At 44.0% G+C, this 25,092-nt stretch overlaps 1 protein-coding gene across 2 annotated transcripts in view; it reads left to right on the top strand.

Moving 5' to 3' along the window:
* The window catches only part of LOC139171428 (ubiquitin carboxyl-terminal hydrolase 12-like), a 75,507-nt gene that overhangs the window by 26,525 nt on the left and 23,890 nt on the right, over nt 1-25,092 (top strand). For both annotated transcript variants that reach the window (XR_011559742.1, XM_070759657.1), the window contains exons 2-7: nt 6,167-6,247; nt 11,207-11,420; nt 14,290-14,516; nt 19,014-19,090; nt 20,406-20,489; nt 22,098-22,295. Coding sequence is in view for 1 of the 2 variants with exons in the window: in XM_070759657.1 (XP_070615758.1) it covers nt 6,167-6,247; nt 11,207-11,420; nt 14,290-14,516; nt 19,014-19,090; nt 20,406-20,489; nt 22,098-22,295 (881 nt within the window). In the remaining variant the exon portion in view is untranslated. The remainder of the gene's footprint in view (nt 1-6,166; nt 6,248-11,206; nt 11,421-14,289; nt 14,517-19,013; nt 19,091-20,405; nt 20,490-22,097; nt 22,296-25,092) is intronic.

Genomic DNA, 25,092 nt, shown 5'->3' with positions numbered 1-25,092 from the left:
GTCCTGTGCGTTGGATATAGATTCTCAGCGCTCTAATAAGATCCAGAGTGTGCCATCTAATTGCCAAGGGATGGTCTCGTTGGAGGCAGAAGGAAGGTAGGACAATATCCTGAGTTCTGTGGAACATGGAACTGACCTTGGGTAAGAAGGTAGGGTCCAGTCGCAAGACTACCTTGTCCTGATGGAACTGACAAAGGTCCTGCCTGATTGAGAGGGCAGCCAGCTCCGAAATGCGTCGAGCAGAGGTAATAGCCACCAGGAATGCTACCTTAAAAGATAAGTACCTTAGGGACGCTGATTTTAGGGGTTCGTATGGTGCCTGCGTGAGGGAATGGAGAACCCGAGGCAAATCCCAAGATGGATACCTGTGGACCTTGGAAGGTCTGAGGTTGGCTATGCCCTTGAGAAATTCCTGAACCTCTGGAAAGGATCGGAGAGGCTGTCTGCGGGGGCCCCCTAGGACAGATGAAATGGCTGCCAGATGACGCCGGAGGGTGCTGGTAGAAAGTCCTTTATGGAAGCCTTGCATAAGGAAGGAGATGATTCTGTGTATGGGAATGCACAGAGGGGAGAGGCCTTCCTGTAGGCACCACTGGTGAAACTTGGACCACGTGTGGTCGTAGATTCGATTGGTCGAACTCCTTCTGGCCTTTAAAATGACCTCCGCTGTATCGGGGTCATGACCACGCAGTTCTAAGTCTCTCCTGATAACAGCCAGGCGGTGAGGTGGAACCACTCCGGGTCTGGATGGAATGAGGCCCCCTGCCGCAGCATATCCCCCGAAACGGGGAGTCGCCAGGGGTCCTGAACGGACAGCTGTTGGAGATCCGCGAACCAGGGTCGGCGGGGCCAATGAGGGGCGATTAGGATCACTCGGGCCCTCTCGGTGAGGACCTTGTGGATCACGTCCGGGAGAATTGGAATTGGAGGAAAGGCGTAAAGTAGGCCTGGCGGCCATGGGCTCCGGAGGGCATTGATTGCTTCCGCTCCCGGGGATGGAAATCTGGAAAAGAAGCGAGGGAGTTGGGCGTTCGCATTGGTCGCGAAGAGATCCAGAATAGGTAGGCCGAATCTGAGGCCGATCTGATGGAACAGGTCCTGATGGAGGTTCCACTCTCCTGGGTCTATCGTTGCTCGAGATAGCCAATCCGCCTGGACGTTGAGGCTCCCCGAGATGTGGTCGGCTAGGAGCGACCGAAGATGTTTTTCCGCCCAAAGGCCTAACTTGAGGGCCTCCCTCATGAGAGCCTTGGATCTCGTGCCCCCCTGTCTGCAGATATGGCTTTTTGTGGCAATGTTGTCGGTGAGAATGAGAACGTGCCGGTTGGGAATGCGAGGAGAGAAATGTTTCAGAGCCAGAGAAACGGCTCTTAATTCTAGCCAATTGATTGGCCTGGAAGCTTCCTCCGGGGACCACGTGCCCTGGGCTATCATCCCCTGGGCGTGGGCGCCCCCTCCCGATAGACTGGCGTCTGTGGTGATGACAAATTGATCCGGGCACCTGAACGGGGATCCTTTGTCCATGGCCGGAGACTTCCACCACTTGAAGGATCTGCGAACACTTGGTGGAATGACAATGCGACGATTTGAGTTGCTGTGCCCCGATCTCTGAAAGGGTAATAGGAGCCACTGAAGTTCCCTAGCATGAAGGCGAGCCCAGGGAATGATGCCTATGCATGACACCATCTTCCCCAAAAGGGAAGACAGAGTTACTATGGATACTGAAGGTTTGGATAAAATGTTGGAAATTAACTCCCCTATACTGAATTTTCTCTCGGGAGAGAGAAAAACCTGGGAGGATTCTGAATTAATAATGGAACCCAGGTGTAAAATGGATGTGGAAGGTTGGAGATGACTTTTATCAAAGTTGATGGAAAATCCATGGTCCTGAAGGACTGACATGGTGACAGACAGGTCTGAAATCACTTTCTCTAGGGAGTTCCCATGAATCAAAATATCATCAAGATAACATAAAATGTGGATGGGAGACGCCCGGATATAGGCCGCCAGGGACCCCAAGAGCTTTGTAAAGACCCGAGGGGCCGAGGAAAGGCCAAATGGCATCGCCCTATATTGGAAATGCCTGCCTTGAAAGGAAAAACGTAAAAATTTCCTGTGGCATTTGGCTATAGGAATGTGGAGGTAGGCCTCAGTGAGGTCTAAGGAGACCATGAAATCTCCCGTGTGGATGGCGGCCAAAATAGAAGATAAGGAGTGCATCTTAAACTTCCTATATTTGATGAATAGGTTCAGCTTCTTTAAATCCAAAATAGCTCTCCAACCTCCGGAGGACTTTGGCACCATAAATAGGATGGAGTAAAATCCTAGGCCCTTCTGACCGGAAGGGACCGGTTGAATGGCTCTGATTGACAATAAATGAGAAATGGCCTCCTCCATACGGTTACAATCTGAGGATGACCTGGGAGAAGGGCAGGCAATAAAACGTTTCGGGGGAGGAGAAAAAAATTCTAACAGAAGGCCTGTTTGAACGGTGTCAATGACCCAGGGGTCCTTGGAGGTGAGACGCCAATTAGAGGCGAAATGGGCTAGGCGACCCCCTATGGGAATTGAGGAAAAATTACCATCTAGGTTTTTTTGAAGCCCTGTTAGAGGACGCTCCCCTTTGGAAGCGAAACCCTCTGCCCCTGGAGTTCCTACCTTGGGAACGAAAGCGGGGGGAATACTGACCTGGAGATCTCTGATAGGAAGCCGCTTGATCTGGCTGGCGCCCTGGGCGACGAAAGGACTGCGTTTTGGTAGCCTTTTTGGTGGTTGGGCCCAAGACTTTCTTCTTGTCCGTGGTTTCCGTGAGGAGTGGATCCAGAAGATCACCGAAAAGAAGGTCGCGCTTTAAGGGACCCTGGGATAACTGCCACTTCTGGCGTACTCCCGCTTGCCAAGGGCGAATCCATAGGAGTCTTCTTGCCGTTGTAGAAGCTGCAATAGACTTAGCAGAAAATCTAGTAGATTGCAAGGTGGCATCAGCCACATACTGGGCAGCTGCAAAGACCTTGTTGAAGTCTTGTTGACCTCTCAAGTCATCGGGAGGAATATGCTGTTGTAGTTGGCGAAGCCACAGAAGCATGGCTCTGGAGAAAAAGGAAGCTGCTGCAGAACTTTTAATGGCCCAGGAATCTGCGGTGAATCCTCTTTTGAGCATTTGTTCAATCCGCTTGTCCTCTGGGCGGAGGACTTCCTCTGCTTCGCCTGGCACAGCCGCTGCCGAGTGAAGGATCTTGACAGGTTCATCCGGTTTAGGAAAGGAGAGGAGCTCTTCATAGGAAGAGGAAAGTTTGTACAATTTTCTGTCCTTGGTGGAGGGATTAAGGCCAGAGGCTGGGAAATCCCACTGTTTAAGTAAGGCATCTTTAAACAATTTAGGCATAGAAATTACCTCGTTATCCTCCTGTTCCTCTGTGAAGTAAGGTAAGTTCTCCTCCGGGGGATCAGTGGAAGTGGAGGCTTGTTTCTCCTGGGCCGCTAATCCCGTAGAAATTCTAGCTTTGAGAAGGAGAGATTTGAACAATTGAGAAGGAAAAATAGTAATTGGAGAAGGAATCTTTATTTGGGATTCCTCATCATCTGAGAGGCCTTGAAAGGGATCCTCATCATCCTCCAAATCTTCATATTCGTCCTGAGAGGAATCTGAATCCTCCTGAATAGGAGCTCTAACCGCTGGGGAGGAACCCAAGGGGCGGGAGGGACGAGGAGGAGGAGGAGGTACGGAAAGCTCATTGATGGTGGAGAGTTTGGCATCAATGGCCTTGGACAACACAGAAAAAATAGATTGGAACTCAGGAGGTAAACTAGAAATATCAGCAGGAATGGCAGAAGAATCCCTAAAGGCCTGGGAGGATCCTGGCTGGGGGGAATCTTCAATCATATCTGGTTCCTCTGGACCTATGCCCCATAGAATAGGTTGGGGTCTGTCTAGGTTAGGCTCATCCAGAGATAACACAGGGACCCCAGAAGGAGGTAGACTAGAAGCCTCTGGGGGGTCTTGGCTACTGAGTACTTGGGCCTGTACTTTCAAACGCTTGGCTGATTTATCATGGATTCTTTGTAGGGCTAGGTCCCTTCTCTTCTCGGCCCTGGTGACCTTGGTCGAGGGGCGGGCCCCTGGAGAAGAGGAGGAAGAGGCCTGGGGGATACTAGTAATTTCATCGCCTGTAGGCCTGGCCTCTCTGGGACCTTTAGTTGTGCCTCTCTTGGGAAAAGTAGCCATAGTCTGACAATTAACAGAAGACAAGGCTGAGCCAATAACTGAATAATTAAGGAGAAGAATTTCAAGTACTTCCCAAGAGGAATGGATCCTGCTTCGAGGCCTCGAAGCTGCTGAGACTTGAGGGCAATCTGGGCAAACCCAGAGTTCGTGTCCCCAGATCCAGCGGGGCCCAGCCTCCCTAAACTTTGTAATTAAGTAAACCAAGGCACTCTGGTTGGAGGCTTAGCCGGTGGAGAATTAAGCCTGGGCGTCCCAAGGCCCGCTCCGGGATCCACGCGGTGGACTGAGGCCTACGCGGCTGGCAGAAGGCCAACACAAGAGGCCTAAATTTAAAAATGGGCGCGAAGGCCTTCGCGCCGAAAAATCGCTCCGAGATAGGATTTTTAAAGGGGAAGCGATCGACTAAGTCCAGGAGACTAGAAAGGCGTCTCACTCCGCAGGAGGTATATTAAAGCCCTTTAATCATATTACAATAATGAATCAATAAATCAATACTTGCACCGAAACCTCCAGGCCAAAGGATTAAAGGAATCCACAAGCGGCAGCGGGAATCGTACACGGCAAAACCGCCGGGGGAAAACGAAACCGCAACTTCTCCAAAGGAAAAAAGCCGAGCCTCAAACGGCTGGCGCTATCCGTGCAAGTAAATAATAATGGTAAAACAATTCTTACTACTTTTGAAGGAAAAGATCGAAGGGAAGGTGTTAGAATGTTGAACGAGCTATCACAATACAACCGCAGGATATGCGAACTGAGCGAATTCTGGGGAAGGGGCGGATCCGGCAAGCTTTTTTAACACTAGGCTCAGTTCCACCGGATTGGACATGAGCAACCCATGTGACTGCTGGACCCGCTCCTTCAGTACGGAGAATTAGGAATTGCAGATGCTCTATAATTACAGCGAAGAATATTCCCTCTATGCTACTTTATTTTACTCTTTAATTTTACTACCTCTCTTTCTCTCTTCCTTTGCAGGTTAGCTCATAGTCAACTCAACCTCCCTCAAAATAGAAGCAATACAAGTAAATTTAAAGGGGGATGTGGTGTAGCACTAGAAAATCTGAGATATACTTCAATGGGGGAGTGTTTGTTGATTTTTCTAAGGAAATTTCATTTTGTGTTGTCTGTGAAGTTTCAAACTATGTTTATATACTAATAGAATATAATTTTTATTGGCCAAATGTGATTGGACACACAAGGAATTTGTCTTGGTGCATATGCTCTCAACGTACATAAAATAAAATATACATTTGTCAAGAATCATGTGGTACAACACTTAATGATTGTCATAGGGGTCAAATAAGCAATGAAGAAGCAATATTAATAAAAATCTTAGGATATACGCAACAAGTTACAGTCATACAGTCAACATGGGAGGAAATGGGTGAAAGGAATGATGAGAAAAACTAGTAGAATAGAAGTGCAGATTTAGTAGAAAGTCTGATAGTGTTGAGGGAATTATTTGTTTAGTAGAGTGATGGCGTTGGGAAAAAAACTGTTCTTGTGTCTAGTTGTCTTGGTGTGCAGTGCTCTGTAGCGACGTTTTGAGGGTAGGAGTTGAAACAAGCAGCATTTTATTTTTTTATTTTCCTTCTATTAATGTAGTCAAAACAATGTACCAAATAGTCCAAGTGACTGTTGAAATATATTTCCTGGCATTTTATATGATTTACAAAAATCATCCCAATGATGTTTAGTGCTAATTCTTCAATATTTGTTGATTTGCAGGCAACTTATAGGCAGAGCCTGAGTGGAAATGAAGGTTGTGATTGAATGAAACTCTAAGCTCTGCCTCCCTTCTATCGTTAAGTTTTTGATCGTCCATTTGTGTCGGGAAAAGTGCCGTTGTAACTTTGAACGGTCACTAAATGACCTGTTGTAAGTCGAGAACTGCCTGTCTTCATTTTACATGTCTTTCCTTCCTTCTGTTTTGTCTTCCAGGGCGCCAATGCCTCTGCTTTGGAGAAAGAGATTGGTCCGGATCAATTTCCTATAAATGAACATTACTTCGGCTTGGTTAATGTGAGTGTATCCTTTTGTGCTTCTTGTGTCTTCTTTTGTTCATCCCTGGATTTGGAACCAAACATCCTGAGTACCTTCTTGTGTTCAATGCTCCTGGAGTCAGTTTGTATCCTGCGCCTTGGAAATTCTCCTTAAAAATCGACCTTTACAAAGCAAGGCAAGAGTTAAAATATCGGCCATTTGTTTGCTTGAGAAAGTTGGGTCAATTTGTTAGGAAGAAGCCGCAGAAGTGTGTTTCCAGTCAGAATGTGTGTTTGCAGTCAGAGACAGGTTACAAGCGGTGTGCCACAAGGGTCTGTTCTGGGTCCTATTCTTTTTAATATGTTTGTGAGTGACATAGGGGAAGGTTTGGTAGGGAAGGTTTGCCTATTTGCCGATGACTCTAAAGTGTGCAATAGGGTTGATATTCCTGGAGGGGTCTGTAATATGGTAAATGATTTAGCTTTACTAGATAAATGGTCAAAGCAATGGAAACTGCAATTTAATGTTTCCAAATGTAAAATAATGCACTTGGGGAAAAGGAATCCTCAATCTGAGTATTGCATTGGCAGTTCTGTGTTAGCAAAAACTTCAGAAGAGAAGGATTTAGGGGTAGTGATTTCTGACAGTCTCAAAATGGGTGAGCAGTGTGGTCAGGCAGTAGGGAAAGCGAGTAGGATGCTTGGCTGCATAGCTAGAAGTATAACAAGCAGGAAGAGGGAGATTATGATCCCTTTATATAGAGCGCTGGTGAGACCACATTTGGAATACTGTGTTCAGTTCTGGGGACCTCACCTACAAAACGATATTGACAAAATTGTACGGGTCCAAAGACGGGCTACAAGAATGGTGGAAGGTCTTAAGCATAAAATGTATCTGGAAATACTTAATGAGCTCAATCTGTATAGTCTGGAGGACAGAAGGAAAAGGGGGTGACATGATCGAAACATTTAAATATGTTAAAGGGTTAAATAAGGTTCAGAAGTGTTTTTAATAGGAAAGTGAACGCAAGAACAAGGAGACACAATCTGAAGTTAGTTGGGGGAAAGATCAAAAGCAACATGAGAAAATATTTTACTGAAAGAATAGTAGATCCTTGGAACAAACTTCCAGCAGACGTGGTTGGTAAATCCACAGTAACTGAATTTAAACATGCCTGGGATAAACATATATCCATTGTAAGATAAAATACAGGAAATAGTATAAGGGCAGACTAGATGGACCATGAGGTCTTTTTCTGCCGTCAGTCTTCTATGTTTCTAATGTGATACAAAATTTGTAAATTGGAGATGTCTAGATTTTCATATTATCATAGAATAAAAACTGTATATAAAATGGAGATGTATATTTAGGAAGAGAATTAACTCGATGAAAAAATGTAAACTGGACTTTCACGTCATGTCCCGGTCTCTATGTTTTTTATGTTTGTTTGCTTTTTAATTGTATTATCAATTTAATTTTTTTTAAAAAAGAAATAGAAAACTCCTGAGACAGGTGGGCCACAGAGTTACCTTCCTGCCCTGCAGCCCTCATTTAAAACAAAAAACAAAAAAACCCACGTAAACCAGAACTTGCAAAGTATTTGCTCATTGTGAGAGCTTAAGCCTCCCCAAATCCTGTGGAAGTAAACACAAGGCCTGACCCAGGAAAGGTCAGCTTTGAGCTCGTATCCGAAAGCTGAATTGGACTTCCAGATGTGCTGATGGGAGGATCCCAGAAGAGTAGAATTCCATTGGACGGAGCCCAGAGGGAATCGTAACAGGCTCAGAGGCCATGAGATGCTGAAACCCATCGGTCATGTCAAAGTCCGTGGCATTTCTCCTTGCAGGGAAGTGGAATTACACAGAAGGGTCTGCGATGACCCCGGCAAAGCTATAATAGAAGGCATTTCATTCTTGATTCAGTTTTCTGCTTTGAGGCAAAAGAGATTCACAAAACTGCTTCAGGACTGACTTGATTGAAAATTAATTGAATCAACGCTTTCCACAGCCTGGGGTTGAATAATAGCACACAGCTCCCAATACATCGTTTTCAATGGGCAAATGTTAATTTTGTTTATACCAACCTTGACAACTTTGTGGACTTCAACTCCCAGAAAGCTGTCTGAGGAACTTTGAGAGTTGAAAGAATAATAATAATAATAATGATAATGATAATAATAATGATGATGATAATAATAATAATAATAATAATAATAATAATAATAAAAACAATAAAATGCTATCAAAGACAGAATTAAAAAATCAACAAATGATCCGAAGTACAGACTCTAGAGAAACAGACGAAACAATCGATCACATACTCAGCTGCTGCAAAAACTGACTATAAGCATAGACACGATGCTGGTGGGAGCATAAGCCTGAAAAAGTGGTCGGAAATGAGCAAGCAAACTACTGTGGGACTTCTGACTTCTGACTGACCGAATTTTGAAACATAACACACCAGACATGTATGGATCATCGACATCGCAATCCCAGGAGACAGAAGAATTGAGGAGAAACAGCTAGAGAAATTGGCGAAATACGAAGATCTGAAAATTGAGCTGCAGCGACTCTGGCATAACCCAATGAAGGTGGTCCCAGTGGTCCTTGGCACACTGGGCGCAGTGCCAAAGGATCTCGGCGGACATTTGAAAACCATCGGAATGGACAGAATCTCCATCTGTCAATTGCAAAAGGCCACTTTACTGGGATCGGTACACATAGTTTACGGCTACATCATGCAGTCCTAGGTGTTTGGGAAGCGCCCGACTGGTGATGAAATACGAAGTCCAGCATAGTGATTTCGTTTGCTGTGTTGTATTGATGATGATGATGATGATGATGATGTTTATTTGTAGTGCCTTTTTACCAAAGGGCATAACAACAAGCCATATACAGTTTGTTCTGCCGGGCTCTCTGGTATGAGCCTCCCAAAAATTCAAGGCTACAAATTTCAGACACACACACATTTGAAAATTCAAAACAATGTTCTTTATCACAGAATTCAAAATAAACTAAGCACCCTTTTTGTATTGCAAAGAGCACTCGTCCCAAAACAACCTGGTAGTCTGTACAATTCCCTTAATCAGTCCTTAAGTTCTTAGCTTGCAGCTGTGAAGAAACGTCACAGCCCTTCTTCCACGGTGAAACACACACACACTTTGCTCTGCTTTGGTGTCAAAGTCGTGAAAAATCAACAAAGTCCAGAAACAGCAAGGCAATCCTGAAGAACAATGATCAGATAATCTTCCACAACAGCCAAACCCACACGCTGCTGTTTTTATCAGCAGCACTAATTACTGGAGCTCCACCCAAACACAGGTGGCGTCTCTTATCTCCTGTATTATGTCCTCAATTGGTCTCTTCTACGCATAACTCTGCGCCTGTGTGGGTCCAAGACTTCCGCATCCGAATCGACCTAAGATAATGGAGATTGGCTTCCTGGGCTGTGTGCCAAGCCCCCCTCTTTTAAGTCACTCCCACCTTCTTCTTCGTCAGAGGAAACTGAACTACCTGACTCTGTCGGCAATAAAACAGGCCTATGACATGATGAAGTTTCCCCTGCATCCACCTCCACATTCCCTGGGGCAGGAGCTGGGCCAGAGCCAACCACAACACAGTTTATGAGGACAGACAATAATATTTATTAGGTTAACAAATGTCCCCTCCCTCCCCCACATCCCGCAATTCCCACAATATAGCAAAGGTTTCCGTTCAAAAATTCATGTAAGGCATAACATCAGAGGGGCCCTTCACTGAAGGGAAAAGTCTAGATAGGATCACAGGACCCGAGGAGATGGAAATACACAGTTTCACAAGAAGGGAGAGCAGAACAACTGACATGATAGGTTCCAGTTACAGGCTTAATATAAAGATGGAAACCACAGATAAATGTCCATGCAAGATGTTACAAGCCAAATCCTTAGTCTTAAACCCCTGGACATTGTTCTTAAAGTTCTTGTAATTTTATTCTCTGAGTTCGGAAAACCACAAGTCTTGAAAGTTGCCAAGGTTGGAGACCTTTGTTTTTTTTACTGAGAGTCTTGATTGTGGATGGAGAGAGCGGTTGCAGAGATAATGATGAAGATGCATTCTGAAGGTCATATGATTTCTCCCAGGCGTGAACATCCCCCTCAGATCCTCTTCTCTTTCTCTGAGATGAAGCAACCTTCAGATGTGACAGATGCAAACATCTGCTTTCAGCTTTGTAAACAGGAAGCAATTCGACACTGTCTAAATCTTCCCAGGGGCATTTTTGTCCTACGAGTGCTGGTCCCTTCTCTAAATATTCTTGATCTGACTCTGGAAAGAACCTCCTCTAACTCTCCTTGGTATCCCATCAGAGTTCTGTCTGCTGCCGGGATGCCCACCCAAATCCTGGTCTGGTCACAAAGGCTACCCTTGCACTGAGCATCACCCATGGCTGACGGTCAGTCGTACCAGCATAGCAACCGATTCCTCTGGAGTGGCACGCAACAGGACGTGGTTCTCTCCCACCCCCCCTAATTAATTAGCCTTGCCGGGTTTGTGAAACGAGTGGGAGGCCAGTCCAAATGGCATTGCAAAGCTTTTAAAAAGTTGGGGTCAGCTCCCTTCACTCTGAGGGTCAACAAAGGAAATACTTCAGGCATGTTGTGGTGACGGGCAGCTGTGGAACAGTTCCTAGTTGAGGATGTCCAGATATATGCAGAGTAACGCAGGAGGACAAGATAAGATACCAGAATATATTGTGGCAATTACTGAACAGGATAAATGAAGAAGACACATCTTCTTCTCTTCTCTTCTCTTCTCTTCTTATTCTCCTCTATTCTATTCTCTATTCTATTCTCCTATTCTATTCTATTATTCTATTCTATTCTAAGTCTTAAAGTTGCCAAGGTTAGATAGCCCTGCCCTATACTCTTGGTTTCCTTAGTTCTCTATGCACTTGAATAACCATTTTGCCGACAGACAGAGAGACACACACTCTTTGTTGGTTTTTCTTTTTCTATTCTTTCAGTTCGGAAATACCTGCTACTGTAACTCGGTCCTCCAGGCCCTTTACTTCTGCCGTCCATTTCGGGAAAAGGTCTTGGCCTACAAAGTCCAGGCCCGCAAAAAGGAGACCCTCCTGACGTGCTTGTCGGACCTCTTCAACAGCATTGCCACCCAGAAGAAGAAAGTGGGGGTCATCCCCCCCAAGAAGTTCATTTCCCGGCTGAGGAAAGAAAACGGTAAGGAGGCTCCTGGCCCCGTGGGCAATGCCTTGGGACAAGCAAGGCGCCATGTTTCGTTGGATGTGTGGATTGGGAGCAGGTGGGCTCGGAGGCCCTTGGAAGCGTGGAGCCAGGGTGGCGCAGCAGGTAGAGTGCTGTACTGCAGGTCACTGAAGCTGACTGTAGATCTGTAGGTCAGCGGTTCATATCCCATCACGGGCTCAAGGTTGACTCAGCCTTCCATCCTTCCGAGGTGGGTAAAATGAGGACCCGGATTGTGGGGGCAATAGGCTGGCTCTGTTAAAAAGTGCTATTGCTAACATGTTGTAAGCCGCGCTGAGTCTAAGGAGAAGGGCGGCATAAAAAAATCAAATAAATAAATAAAGCATCTCAGGCAGAACTTTGGATTTGTGGGGACAGAAGAAGCTTCCTCATCCCGGTAGACCTCGACTTGCAACCACTGGTTTAGTGACTGTTCGCAGGTACAACAGCACTGGAAAAGTGTCTTATGACTGTTTTCCATACTTATGACCATAGCAGCGATGGTCATACGTCCAGACATCCAGCGATGGTCATAAGTCCATAATCAGGCTGAAGACACTTCAGGCAACTGACATTTAGGACTGGGGTCATGTGATCCCCTTTTGTGATTAGAGATTGTTGCATAAAAAATCAAAACCAGAAGCACACACAGGTGACTGACTCAACTCAGAGGTGGGCTGCTGAGGCGGAACGGTGACGTGTGCTCACCTCCGTGGCTCTGAGTGCTAGCGGAGTCCAGCACAATTCCGCTACTGCACCTGGGCAGGTAGTGAAATCGCACCTGAAAATGCAGGTGCGCCCATGTTTCGTACACGCGGAAGCAAAAAACTGCCGAAATACGGACGCATTTGCATCTCTGCCCGCGATTCTGCTACCTGCCCAGCTGCAGTAGCAGAATTGCGCTGGACTCCGCTCGCACTCAGAGCCACGGGGGTGAGCACACGTCCCCATTCCACCTCGGCAGCCCACTTCTGATTCAGCTGAACTCATTCACTTCTTTATAAACATAATAATGTACTGCTCAAAAAAATAAAGGGAACACTCAAAGAACCCATCCTAGATCTGAATGAATGAAATATTCTCCTTGAATACTTTGTTCTGTACAAAGTTGAATGTGCACAACAGCAGGTGAAATGGATTGTCAATCAGTGTTGCTTCCTAAGTGGACAGTTTATTATTTTATTAGTTTTTATTTATTTATTGGATTTGTATGCCGCCCCTCTCCGTAGACTCGGGGCGGCTAACAACAATGATAAAAACAGCATGTAACAATCCAATCCAATACTAAAATAACCAAAAAAAACTTATTATAAAAACCAAACATACATACAGACATCCCACTCTGTGGGACCTAACTGGTCGCTGGGATTCGTGCAGCAGAAGGCGGTCCCTGAGATAATCTGGTCCGGTGCCATGAAGGGCTTTATAGGTCATAACCAACACTTTGTATTCACAGAAGTTTGATTGACATGGAGTGATATTGCATTGTTTAAGTGTTCCCTTTATTTTTTTGAGCAGTGTGGTATATATACAATACCACAAATAGATTATTTCTTCAATGTAGCAACAGTTACAGTTTGATTTCCAGCAACTGACAACTTTTGAGGCCAGAGTTCAGAGTGGGCTGAGAGCACAGCATGGACTGAGTCACTCCCAGCCTTAAGCTTCAGTTTTCAGTTTCGATTCTCTGCACAGACTCAGAAGTGTTTAGCTCTCATTAGCTGACTTAGTTGCTGTGTCTATTCATTGCCTGACCTTGTTACTCTTAGCTCTCCTGGTTCATGAATATCTTAACAGACTTTCTGATAAACAAAGTCAACGGGGAATGCAGATTCACTTTAACAACCGTGTTACTAATTTAACAAACTATTCACTTGACAACTGTGGCAAGAAAGGTCGTAAAATGGGGTAAAACTCACTTAACAATTGTCTTGTGGTCGTAAGTGGAAGACTGCCTGTGCGGGGGTGACCAACACAGCCAACATATTAAGCTCCCTGTCCAGCTTAATCTTTAAAAAAAGTTCAAGAATCAAGCTACTTGCAAATAGCAAATCACCATATTGACCCATAGCAAAAATCCCCTCCCCCGGGACACGGATTATAGACAGCTTCTGGGTTCAATGTTTAAAGAATGTCTTTTAACTGACTAGGCCAGGGGTAAGCAAAGGTTGGCTCTTGTATGACTTGCGGACTTCAACTCCCAGAATTCCTCAGCCAATCATGCTAGCTCAGATATTCTGGGAGTTGAAGTCCACATGTCATACATAGAAGAGCCAACTTTGCCTACCCCTGGACTAGGCCAACTTTGATAGCTTTGATAACTAGTAAGTAAATCACACTCATATAGTAATCATTTTGTAACGGTGCCCATCATTTGTTGTCCTTTGCCCTTAACTACAGGTAGTTCTCCACTGAACAGCCATTCATTTAGTGGCCATTCAAAGTTACAACGGCACTGAAAAAAGTGGACTTATGATCGTTGGAGTATCCTCAAGGTCATATGAGTCCTTCAGGATTGGGAGGCATAGAAGCCGAATGAAATAAATAAATAACAAATAAATAAACTGGCATGTATAATAATTGCAATGCCCCAGAGTGATGTGCTCATTTGACTGATAGTGGTAATATATTCATGCTGTGAATATGTTCACATCTCCTTTTAAAAAAACCTATTTTGGCTAAGCACTTTTGCTCATTTTGGATAAAAGCATATTGCCCTGTTGCTTTCTACCCTGTCTTGTTATCTGAAATTCTGTGATGACTTCAACCATACTAGGCTGGCAGTCTAATGTCCTAATTCCTCTGCCCTTTTTGTTGTTGTTGTTGTGTGCCTTTTTGTTACCAGAGCTGTTTGACAACTATATGCAGCAGGACGCACACGAATTCCTGAACTATCTATTGAACACAATTGCGGACTTGTTGCAAGAAGAAAAAAAGCAGGAAAAACAGAATGGCAAACTCCAGAACGGAAGCATTGAGAGCGATGAAGGGGAGAAGGCAGAGCTGACGTGGGTCCATGAAATCTTCCAGGGGACACTAACAAACGAAACTCGCTGTTTAAACTGTGAAGTTGTAGGTGACTCTTTACTTTCCCTTAAATTCCTACTTAGTGTTGGTGCTCTTTCTCAAGGGGCGTTGCCTGTGTTTTTTCATCTCCTAGTTACTAAACCTGCATTTAGCTAGAACAGGGCTCTCCAAAGTTGGCAACTTTTAAGACTTGTGGACCTCTACTCCCAGAATTTGGGGAGTTGAAAGTCCCCAAGTCTTATTGAAGATGCCAAGTTTGGAGACCACAGTTTCGGCAACAAAGATGGGTGGACTTCAACACCTGCCATAACTGGCTTGGTCTGCTTTCAAGATGCTTGTAGGAGGGCATTAAGTTCATAAGTCTACCCCGCTCTTATCTCAATTCTTGTTCTGGCATCTTGTGATCCCACTATATAGAGCGCTGGTAAGACCACATTTGGAATACTGTGTTCAGTTCTGGAGACCTCACCTACAAAAAGATATTGACAAAATTGAACGGGTCCAAAGATGGGCTACAAGAATGGTGGAAGGTCTTAAGCATAAAACGTATCAGGAAAGACTTAATGAACTCAATCTGTATAGTCTGGAGGACAGAAGGAAAAGGGGGGACATGATCGAAACATTTAAATATGTCGAAGGGTTAAATAAGTTTCAGGAGGGAAGTGTTTTTAATAGGAAAGTGAATACAAGAACAAGGGGACAAAATCTGAAGTTAGTTGGGGGAAAGATCAAAAGCAACATGAGAAAATATTATTTTACTGAAAGAGTAGTACAGTGTTCCCTCGCTTTTCACGGGGGATGCGTTCTGAGACTGCCCGCGAAAGTTGAATTTCCACGAAGTAGAGATGCAGAAGTAAATACACTATTTTTGGCTATGAAGAGTATCACAAGCCTTCCCTTAACACTTTAAATCCCTAAATTGCAATTTTCCATTCCCTTAGCAACCATTCAGATTATTACTCACCATGTTTATTTATTAAAGTTTATTAAAAAATATTTATTAAAGGCAGACGAAAGTTTGGCGATGACATATGATGTTATCGGGTGGGAAAAACCGTGGTATAGGGAAAAACCCACAAAGTATTTTTTAATTAATATTTTTGAAAAACCGTGGTATAGACTTTCCGCGAAGTTCGAACCCGCGAAAATTAAGGGAACACTGTAGATCCTTGGAACAAACTTCCAGCAGACGTGGTTGGTAAATCCACAGTAACTGAATTTAAACATGTCTGGGATAAACATATATCCATCCTAAGATAAAATACAAAAAATAGTATAAGGGCAGACTAGATGGATCATGAGGTCTTTTTCTGCCGTCAGACTTCTATGTTTCTATGTTTCTATCATGGATGCTCTCTGATGTTAGTTGTTCATTTGCTGATGTTTCACTGCCCAAGTAGGTAACGGCATCACCGCAAGAGAGTTGGGGTGTGCTTCTCTTTATATGCAGTAGCTTGCACTGCCAATGATGGGAGAGATGTGGTTTTCTCCTCCGTAGTTCCTTGATTAGGGTAGTTTTTGTCTCCTTGAAGTACCGTATTTTTCGGAGTATAAGACGCACCTTAAAAATCTGATTAACTAATAAATGCCATATTTTTTGGAGTATAAGATGGCCCTTAGTATTTGGGGATGAAAATAGAGAAAATAATCTGCTTACCAGGTATTCATCTGGCTAGCTTCCTTAGTCTGGTCAGCTTCAGCACATTATTTTATCCCCTGGTCAAGGGCTTTTAAAAAAACTTTATTTGGAGAGAATAACAATGAAAGAGCTTGCAAGCAAGTGAGAGCTGGGATCATCATTAGCACCTGGAAAGAAACATTCAGAGCAAGTTAGAGCAATGAAAAAACCCCTGCAAAGACTTAGGGCTTGGAAAACATTCTTCGCAGAGAGTAACAATGAAAGAGCTTGCAAGCAGGTAAGAACTGGGAACATTGTTAGTACCTGTTTAGGGCTGGAAAGAAACTTATTCGGAGCAAGTTAGAGCAATGGAACAACCCTGCAAAGACTTAGGGCTTGGAAAACATTATTTGCAGAGAGAAACAATGAAAGATTATTAGCAGCTAGTTATGGTTCGAGGGGGGGGGGAAGCTAGATTCAGAGTATGAGAGGCACCCAAATTATCAGCCTCTTTTAGGGAGAAAAACGGTGCCTCTTATACTCCGAAAAATACGGTAACTGCAACCCTGTTACATTCTTCAGTCTAAAGCTCCCAATTTGAGCCACATTAACAGCTTTGGAGTGAAGCTTTGGAGTGGACACAAGACGGTTTGCATCTTCTGAAAGAAACCATTTTCTCCTGATCTTGCATCGTCAACTAACTAAACGAAGACGTGCCCACAGTGTGCCCATCCCTCCCCAAAGAGCTTTTTCATCTGCGGATTTGACTTACGAACACAACTGAGCCCAAAATTTATGTGGCTAAGTGAGAAATTTGTTGTGAGTTTGGCCCGGTTTTACCACTTTTCTTGCCACGTTTATTAAGTGAATCACCGCCGTTGTTAAATTAATAACCCGGTTGGTAAGTGAACGTGGTTTCCTCATTGACTTTGCTTGTCAGAATGTGGTTAAAGATGGCCACATGACCCTGGGACACTTCAGCCGTCATAAATGTGAGTCAATTGTCAATCATCCAAATGTAAATTGAATTCTGCCATGTCATAAGTCACTTTTTTTTCAATGCTGTTGTAACTTTGAAGGTTACCTTTGCCTCCATAAAGTAATAGTTGCCACTGATTTTTTGGAACTGTAGCGGTGGTCCTGTCAGTGCTGAAGTCATTTACAACAGTTTGTTTAGTGACCGTTCAAAATTACAATGGCACTAAAAAAAGTGACTTACTATCATTTTTCTACACTTTATGATTGTTGTAGCATCTCTATCATGTGTCCAAAATTCAGATGAGTGGCAACATTTGTGACCTTCTGAAAAGTCAAAAATCAGTTGGGGAAACCAGATTCACTTAACAATTGTGTTGCTAACAGGGTGTCCAGCAAATCTGGAAAACAGGGAAATCAGGGAAAACGGCAGTTCAGGAAATTTCAGGGAATTATCAGGGAATTTGTGAAAAAATAAACCAATAAATTGGGAAAAAACAAACTATTAAAATGTTTAAAAGTCAGGAAAAAATCAAATTTAAAAAAAACGGATCGCGCTGCCTGGCGGAGTCAAGCAAAAATGAGCATCTCTATGGCAACCACTTGCTTTTTCAGCTCTTGATATTTCTCCACGGCTTAGCCGTTTGGTATGACGTCATCTACGACCGTGCCTTAACTGGATCGCAAGTTACAGAGAAATGTCAGGGAAATATCTGGGAATTTCAAAATTCTTTCCCTCTGGACACAACTGCAGTGTTTCAGTTAACATCTGTGGCAAGAAAGGCTGTAAAATGGGACAAAATAGAATAGAATAGAATTCTTTATTGGCCAAGTGTGATTGGACACACAAGGAATTTGTCTTGGTGCATATTATCTCAGTGTACATAAAAGAAGATACATTTGTCAAGAATCAGGTGGTACAACACTTAATGATTGTCAAAGGGGTCAAATAAGCAATGAAGAAACAATACGTATTAATAAAAATCTTAGGATACAAGCAACAAGTTACTGTCATACAGTCCTAAGTGGGAGGAGATGGGTGATAGGAATGATGAGAAAAAACCAGTAGAAATAGAAGTGCAGACTTAGAAAAAGTTTGTCAGTGTTGAGGGAGTTATTTGTTTAGCAGAGTGATGGCGTTCGGGAAAAAACTGTTCTTATGTCTGGTTGTCTTGGTGTGCAGTGCTCTGTAGCGACGTTTTGAGGATAGGCATTGAAACAGTTTGTGTCCAGGATGCGAGGGGTCACCCTCTTTTTGCCTTGTGCAGTATGCAGGTTAATAATTCACTTAATAACCGCCTTCTACCGCACGAATCCCAGCGGCCGATAAGGTCCCACAGAGTTGGCCTTCTCCAGGTCCCGTCAACCAAATAATGTCATTTGGCGGGCCCCAGGGGAAGGACCTTCTCTGTGGCGGCCCCGGCCCTCTGGAATCAACTCCCCCCAGAGATTAGAACGGCCCCCACCCTCCTTGTCTTTCGCGAATTACTCAAGACTCATCTATACCGCCAGGCATGGGGCAGTTGAGACACCTTTCCCCCAGGCTTTTTTATATTTATGTTTCATATGTATGTGTTGTATGGTTTTAAATTGTTGGGGTTTTAGATATGTTTTATTTTACAATTAGATTCATCTCACTTATATTGTTTTTGTATTACTGTTGTGAGCCGCCCCGAGTCTTCGGAGAGGGGCGGCATACAAATCTAAATAATAATAATAATAATAATAATAATAACAACAACAACAACTATCTCACTTAGCAAAAGAAATGGTTATGAGTCGAGGACTACTTGTAATGATGGTAAGCCTAGAACCCACAATCCTAGCACGTAGGCACCGAGATGAAAGATTTAGCCAAGAACATTGCTAGGAATTAGATGCTGTACAGTTGCACATTCTTCATTCTGTCTCTTAAAAGATTGTAAAATCTGCATTGTTGCCTCTTCAAGGTGAGCAGCAAAGATGAAGATTTTCTGGACCTGTCGGTTGACGTGGAGCAAAATACATCAATCACAAACTGCCTGAGGTAAAAATGAGAAAATGCAGCCAGATAAAACAAGGATGCTTTATTTAATCCCAGGACACCGAAGCCAACACTAATAGATTAAATAGCTTCCTAGAGTGTTATTTATTTTCATTTAACTGTGCGTTTTCTGCCTTTTATAAGGCTTCTAATAGAGTTTCAGGGAGGGTTATTTGCTTGCTTTGGCCATCGTACAACTGCAAACCCCTGAATGACTGGACCGCTGTAGATCCAGTTGTTTGATGTGATAATGATGCTATCAAGGGATCTCGCAGGCCCAAACTCACACACAATAAATTAGCAGCAGCAATTACTCGATTGGAATTTATGTCAGCCCCAAAAGGGTCCCAGCGTAATAAAATATTCATAAGTGGCTTTTCCTCACTGTTCCTTCTCTGAGTCATTTAGGGATGGGGCCTAAAGGAGACAAGGGGGGGGGAATGGAAGAGGGATTAGCTTCCACCATTGTTGTGGTTAGCTCTGGCCTAGCTCCTGCCCCAAGGACTGGATGTGGGGGAGACATCCACATGCTGCAGGCCTGTTTTGCTCCCGGTAGAATCTGCTGATGAAGGCTCCTCTGACCAAGAAGACATGAGTGATAGGGAGGAGGAGAGTGTGGCAGACAGCTCAGAAGGAGATCAATTATCTAGCTCCTCCTTGGATTCAGAACAAGAGTTAATGCATAGGCAACAACAACTGAGAGATTATTATCAAAGAAAATGAGGCCACCTGTGGTTGGGTGGGGCTGTGGTAATTAGTGAGGCTGCTATAAAGAGCAGCCTGTGGGTTTGGCCATTGTGGAGGATTATCTGATCGTTGTGTTTCATGCCTGCCTTGCTGACTTTGACCTTTGTGTGCTGATTTTCCCCCGCTTTGAAACTAAACCAGGGCAAAGTGTGTTTCACTTTGTGAAAGAAGAAGGACTGTGAAATGCCTCACAGCTGCAAGATAAGTATGTCAGAACTGATAAGGGACTTGTACAAATTACCAGTTTGTTTGGAGGCGAGTGCTCTTTGCTATACAAAAAGAGGGCTTAGTTTATTTGCGTTTTCGGTATAAAGAACATTGTTTTGAATTTTCAAACGTGTGTCTGAAATTGTATCTGTGCATTTTCGGGAGGATTCTACCAGAGAGCTCGACAGAACAACTATTAAACTGCCCTTTTCTTGTGGTGCTGTGTGACATTTGCATTTCCAACAGGCAAACACAGGCATCTTTGTCCTGTGTGGGAGCTCTCTACAAATGACCCTGAGAAAATCGGTTCAGTGAAGGAAAACCTGATAAATTACAATTTCTGTTCCAACCTTCCATTTTGCAGAGGCTTCAGTAACACTGAAACGCTGTGCAGTGAATACAAGTACTACTGTGAGCAGTGCCGCAGTAAACAGGAAGCACAAAAGAGGTGAGGCCAAGATGCATTTTGATGACGTACCGGGGTCCCACCAAGGACTTCAGTTCCTGATGCATTTACAACAGACCTGCAAGGCAGGTAGACTACGCTGAGAAAGAGGCTGTGGGCTCTAATAAACTCCCCCACGTGATAGTTGGAAAGGATTTTTCTGTTGTTGATGAAAGAAACATTTCAAACAACTCTTGTGAAGAATTTTAGAAGCCCTTTCTCTGTGTTTTTCTTTCTTTCTATGTTTTCTTCAGCTTTTTTTTGTACCTTGTAATTTATGCTCTTTCTTTAGAATAGAATAGAATTCTTTATTGGCTAAGTGTGATTGGAAACACAAGGAATTTGTCTTTGGTGCCGATGCTCTCAGTGTACATAAAAGAAAATATACAATAAATGCTGTATTTTTTGGAGTATAAGATGGCCCTTAGTTTTTGGGGGACGAAAATAGGGAAAAGAATCTGCTTACCAGGTATTCATCTGGTCAGCTTCAGCACATTATTTTATCCCCTAGTTAAGGGCTTAAGAAAAGCTTATTCAGAGAGAGTAACAATGAGCACCTGATTAGAGCTGGAAAGAAACATTTAGAGCAAGTTAAACCAATGGGGGGGGGGGGAACCTACAAAGACTTAGGGCTTGGAAACATTCTTAGTAGCCAGTAACAATGAAAGAGCTTGGGAACATTAATAGCACCTGGTTAGGGCTGGAAAGAAACTTATTTGGAGCAAGTTAGAGCAATGAAAAAAACCCTGCAAAGACTTAGGGCTTGGAAAACATTCTTTGCAAGGAGTAATAATGTAAGAGCCTTCAAGATAAGAGCTGGGAAGTTCATTAGCACCTAGTTATGACTGGAGGGGGGAAAGCTACATTCAGACTATAAGACAGCACCCAAATTATCAGCCTCTTTTAGGGAGGAAAAAGGTGCGTCTTATATTCCGAAAAATACAGCACATTTTTCTAATTTCTTCGTCAACAGCCAATTATTTGTTGGTGGTTTGGGTCCAAATTAATAGCTGCCTTGCATCCAATTGTTGCTAAGTGCTCAAGTCTCCCCGTTGCCCTTCGTTCAGAAAATCTGCTTCAAATCATTTAGTGGGGGGCAAACTTTTTATCAAGCATTATCGAGGTAGTCCTCGATTTACAACGGTTCATTTCGTAACTGGTCAAATTATATAACGGCACTGGAAAAAGTGACTTATGGCTGTTTTTCATGCTTACGACCGTTGCAACACTGCCGGGGTCATATGCTCAGAATTCGGATACTTGGCAACTGCTTCATATTTGTGACATGTCCTAGAATCACCTGAACAGCTTTTGCGACCTTCTGTTAAGATTCACTTAACAACCATGTTACTGATTTGTCAACTGCAGTGATTCACTGAACAATTGTGGCAAGAAAGGTTGCAAAATGGGGCACAGTTCACTTAACAAGTGTCTCACTTAACATAAGAATTGTTGGCCTCAATTCTGTTCATAAATCGAGGACTAGCTGTATTTTATTCACTAGGGTTATTTTTAAAAACCTTTAATAATATGCTCGGTGGAGTTGAGCGTGATTGTGTAAGAACTGCTTTTGTTTTTTCTTTCTCTTTTGATCTTGCGCTGCCAATCAAGGATGTGCGTGAAGAAGCTGCCCATGATTCTCGCTCTGCACTTGAAAAGGTTCAAATACATGGACCAGCTACACCGATACACCAAGCTTTCCTATCGGGTGGTCTTTCCTCTGGAGCTTCGGCTCTTCAACACCTCCGGAGACGCTACAAACCCAGACCGAATGTATGATCTGGTGGCTGTGGTGGTGCACTGTGGCAGGTAAATACATCCCCCGCCCCCCCCCAAAATCCTACTGCTGCACGAATCCCAGCGACCAGTTAGGTCCCACAGAGTTGGCCTTCTCCGGGTCCCGTCAACAAAACAATGTCGTTTGGCGGGGCCCAGGGGAAGAGCCTTCTCTGTGGTGGCCCCGGCTCTCTGGAACCAACTCCCCTCGGAGATTAGAATTGCCCCCACCCTCCTCGCCTTTTGTAAGCTCCTTAAAACCCACCTCTGCCATCAGGCATGGGGGAACTGAGATATTCTTTCCCCCTAGGCCTTTACAATTTATGCATGGTATGTTTGTTTGTTTGTATGTATGTTTGGTTTTACAATAAGGGTTTTTTAGTTGTTTTAGTATTGGATTTACATGCTGTTTTTTATTACTGTTGTTAGCCGTCCCGAGTCTACAGAGAGGGGCGGCATACAAATCCAATAAATAAATAAATAATAAATAAATAAATACTGAATCATGCTGAATTGGGCCAAAGGCCATCGAGTCCAGCATTCTGTGTCCCACAGTGGCCCACCAATTGTCCATGGGGATATTGTGCAGAAAGAGAAGGCAAGACCCTCCCTTTCCCTTGATCCACAACAAAGGGTCCCCAAGGGAACCCTGCCTGCCTCAACCAACCTAGAGGCGGCACTTGGACCTCTGTTTCAATAACCACCGATACACTTGGCATCCATGAATCTGTCTGATCCTGCCTTTAAGCTATCAAGGTTGACAACTGTCACGACCTCTTCTGGTGGTTTAACAGGAAGGATGTTGTAGGAGATGATTTTATGGGCTATGCTTAGGTTGTGTCAAAGGCGACATAGTTCTAAGCTGTCTAAACCCGGGATTGTGAGTCTGGTTGCGTAGGGTATTCTGTTGCGAGTAGAGGACTGGAGGGCTCTTCTCATAAAGTATGTCTGGACACTTTCTAATGTATTTATATCTGATATGCCAGTGTTTCCCAACCTTGGCAACTTGAAGATATCTGGACTTCAACTCCCAGAATTCCCCAGCCAGCATTCGCTGGCTGGTGAATTCTGGGAGTTGAAGTCCAAATATCTTCAAGTTGCCAAGGTTGGGAAACACTGCGATGTGCAATGTGGGTTCAAGACAGATGAGCTGCATTCAAGGATTGAATTCTGTATTCAAATTCTGTATTCCAAGATAGGATTGTGTTCAAGAGGGTCGATATGCATATTTTGAAATACGTGTATCAGTTCAACAGATCGATAGACGGTGTTGCTTTATTTATGGGAACTTCCATCTCCTGCAAAGGAAAATTGAAACCAGCTATTATTGGAGCAAAGAAGCTATTAAAGCAGCTTAGCCAAATGATTTAAGATTGTTTCCTAGCAGCACCCCCAGGTGGTTAAGCTGCATAGTTTGCAAATGTTTATTGAATCCATTAATTTGGGCTTTGTTGTCAGTGCCGAGTTGCAAGCCTCCCTAATTAGCCTTTGTAGAAGAGGTGTGTAAAGCAGAGTCATTCTTCCCTTCTCGAGGGTCCGATCCCAACCATCCACTGAACGCCCACATCACACCCACTGCATGATTTGTGCAACCACGGTTTGCTCACCGAACCGTGATTGGTGCTGTTCTGTCAGTCGTGCATTTGCATATGATAGCCTTGCATGACTCTGTCCGTGCAAACAACGCTTTGGTGGGCACATACATTTTAGGATTAAATTCCAAAATGCAAGTGAGATCTGCAAAACACATTTTACCTTGGCTGGAGACAAGTCGTCCATTCGTGGGCAGCTTTGGCTTATATTTATGTTATTTATTCAATTTCTGTGGCAGACCTTTTAAATTCATGATGCAGGGGGCCAGCAATGCTTAAAGTACAACGTAAAAAATCTGTACCAAACCTACAGTATGCAGGTAAGTCCTCAACTTACTATAACTGGTTGAGCCCAAAATTTCTGTTGCCAAGCAAGACAGTTATTATATTTTTCAGACTATAAGACACACCTCCCCCTCTCCCAAAAAAAAAAAAAAAGGAAATGTCACTGCATCTTATACACTGAATACATCCATCCATCCATGGCTAGAGTGCCGTATTGCAAGCTAACTCTACCAATTGCCAGAGGTTCGATCCTGACCAGCTCAAAGTTGACTCATCCTTCCAACCTTCTGAGGTGGGTCAAATGAGGACCCAGATTGTGGGGGGCAAGAGGCTGACTCTCTGTAAACCTCTTTAGAGAAGGCTGTAAAAGCTTTGTGAAGCAGTATATGTCTAAGTTCTATTGCTAATGCCCTCCCTTCCTTCCCTCTTCCTTTCTTCCTCCCTCCCTCCCTTCCTTCCTTCCCTCTTCCTTCCTTCCTTCCCTCTTCCTTCCTCCCTTCCTCCCTTCCCTCTTCCTTCCCTCTTCCTCCCTCCCTCCCTTCCTTCCTTCCTTCCTTCCTTCCTTCCTTCCTTCCATCCATCTGTGGTTAGAATGCCGTATTGCAGACCAGCTCAAGGTTGACTCAGCCTTCCATCCTTCCCAGGTGGGTCAAATGAAGACCCAGATTATTGGGGGCAAGAGGCTGATTCTGTAAACCGCTTAGAGAAGGCTGTAAAAGCACTAGGAAGCGGTATATAAGTCTAAGTGCTAGTATTAGTGCTATTTTTCTCACAACCATTGCTATGTCGCTGTAGTGACATGATCAAAATTCAGACCCTTGGTCGCTGGTTCATGTTTGTGACAGTCACAGCATCGTGTGGCCATGCGGTCCCCTTTTGCCAACTCCTGACAAGCTAAGTTAATAGGGAAGCGGGATTCTCCGTACTGAAGGAGCGGGTCCAGCAGTCACATG

The sequence above is a fragment of the Erythrolamprus reginae genome, chromosome 8 (genome assembly GCF_031021105.1).
Source record: "Erythrolamprus reginae isolate rEryReg1 chromosome 8, rEryReg1.hap1, whole genome shotgun sequence".
NCBI classification, from domain to species: Eukaryota; Metazoa; Chordata; class Lepidosauria; order Squamata; family Dipsadidae; genus Erythrolamprus; species Erythrolamprus reginae.
This window is presented reverse-complemented; position numbering and strand designations above follow the sequence as displayed.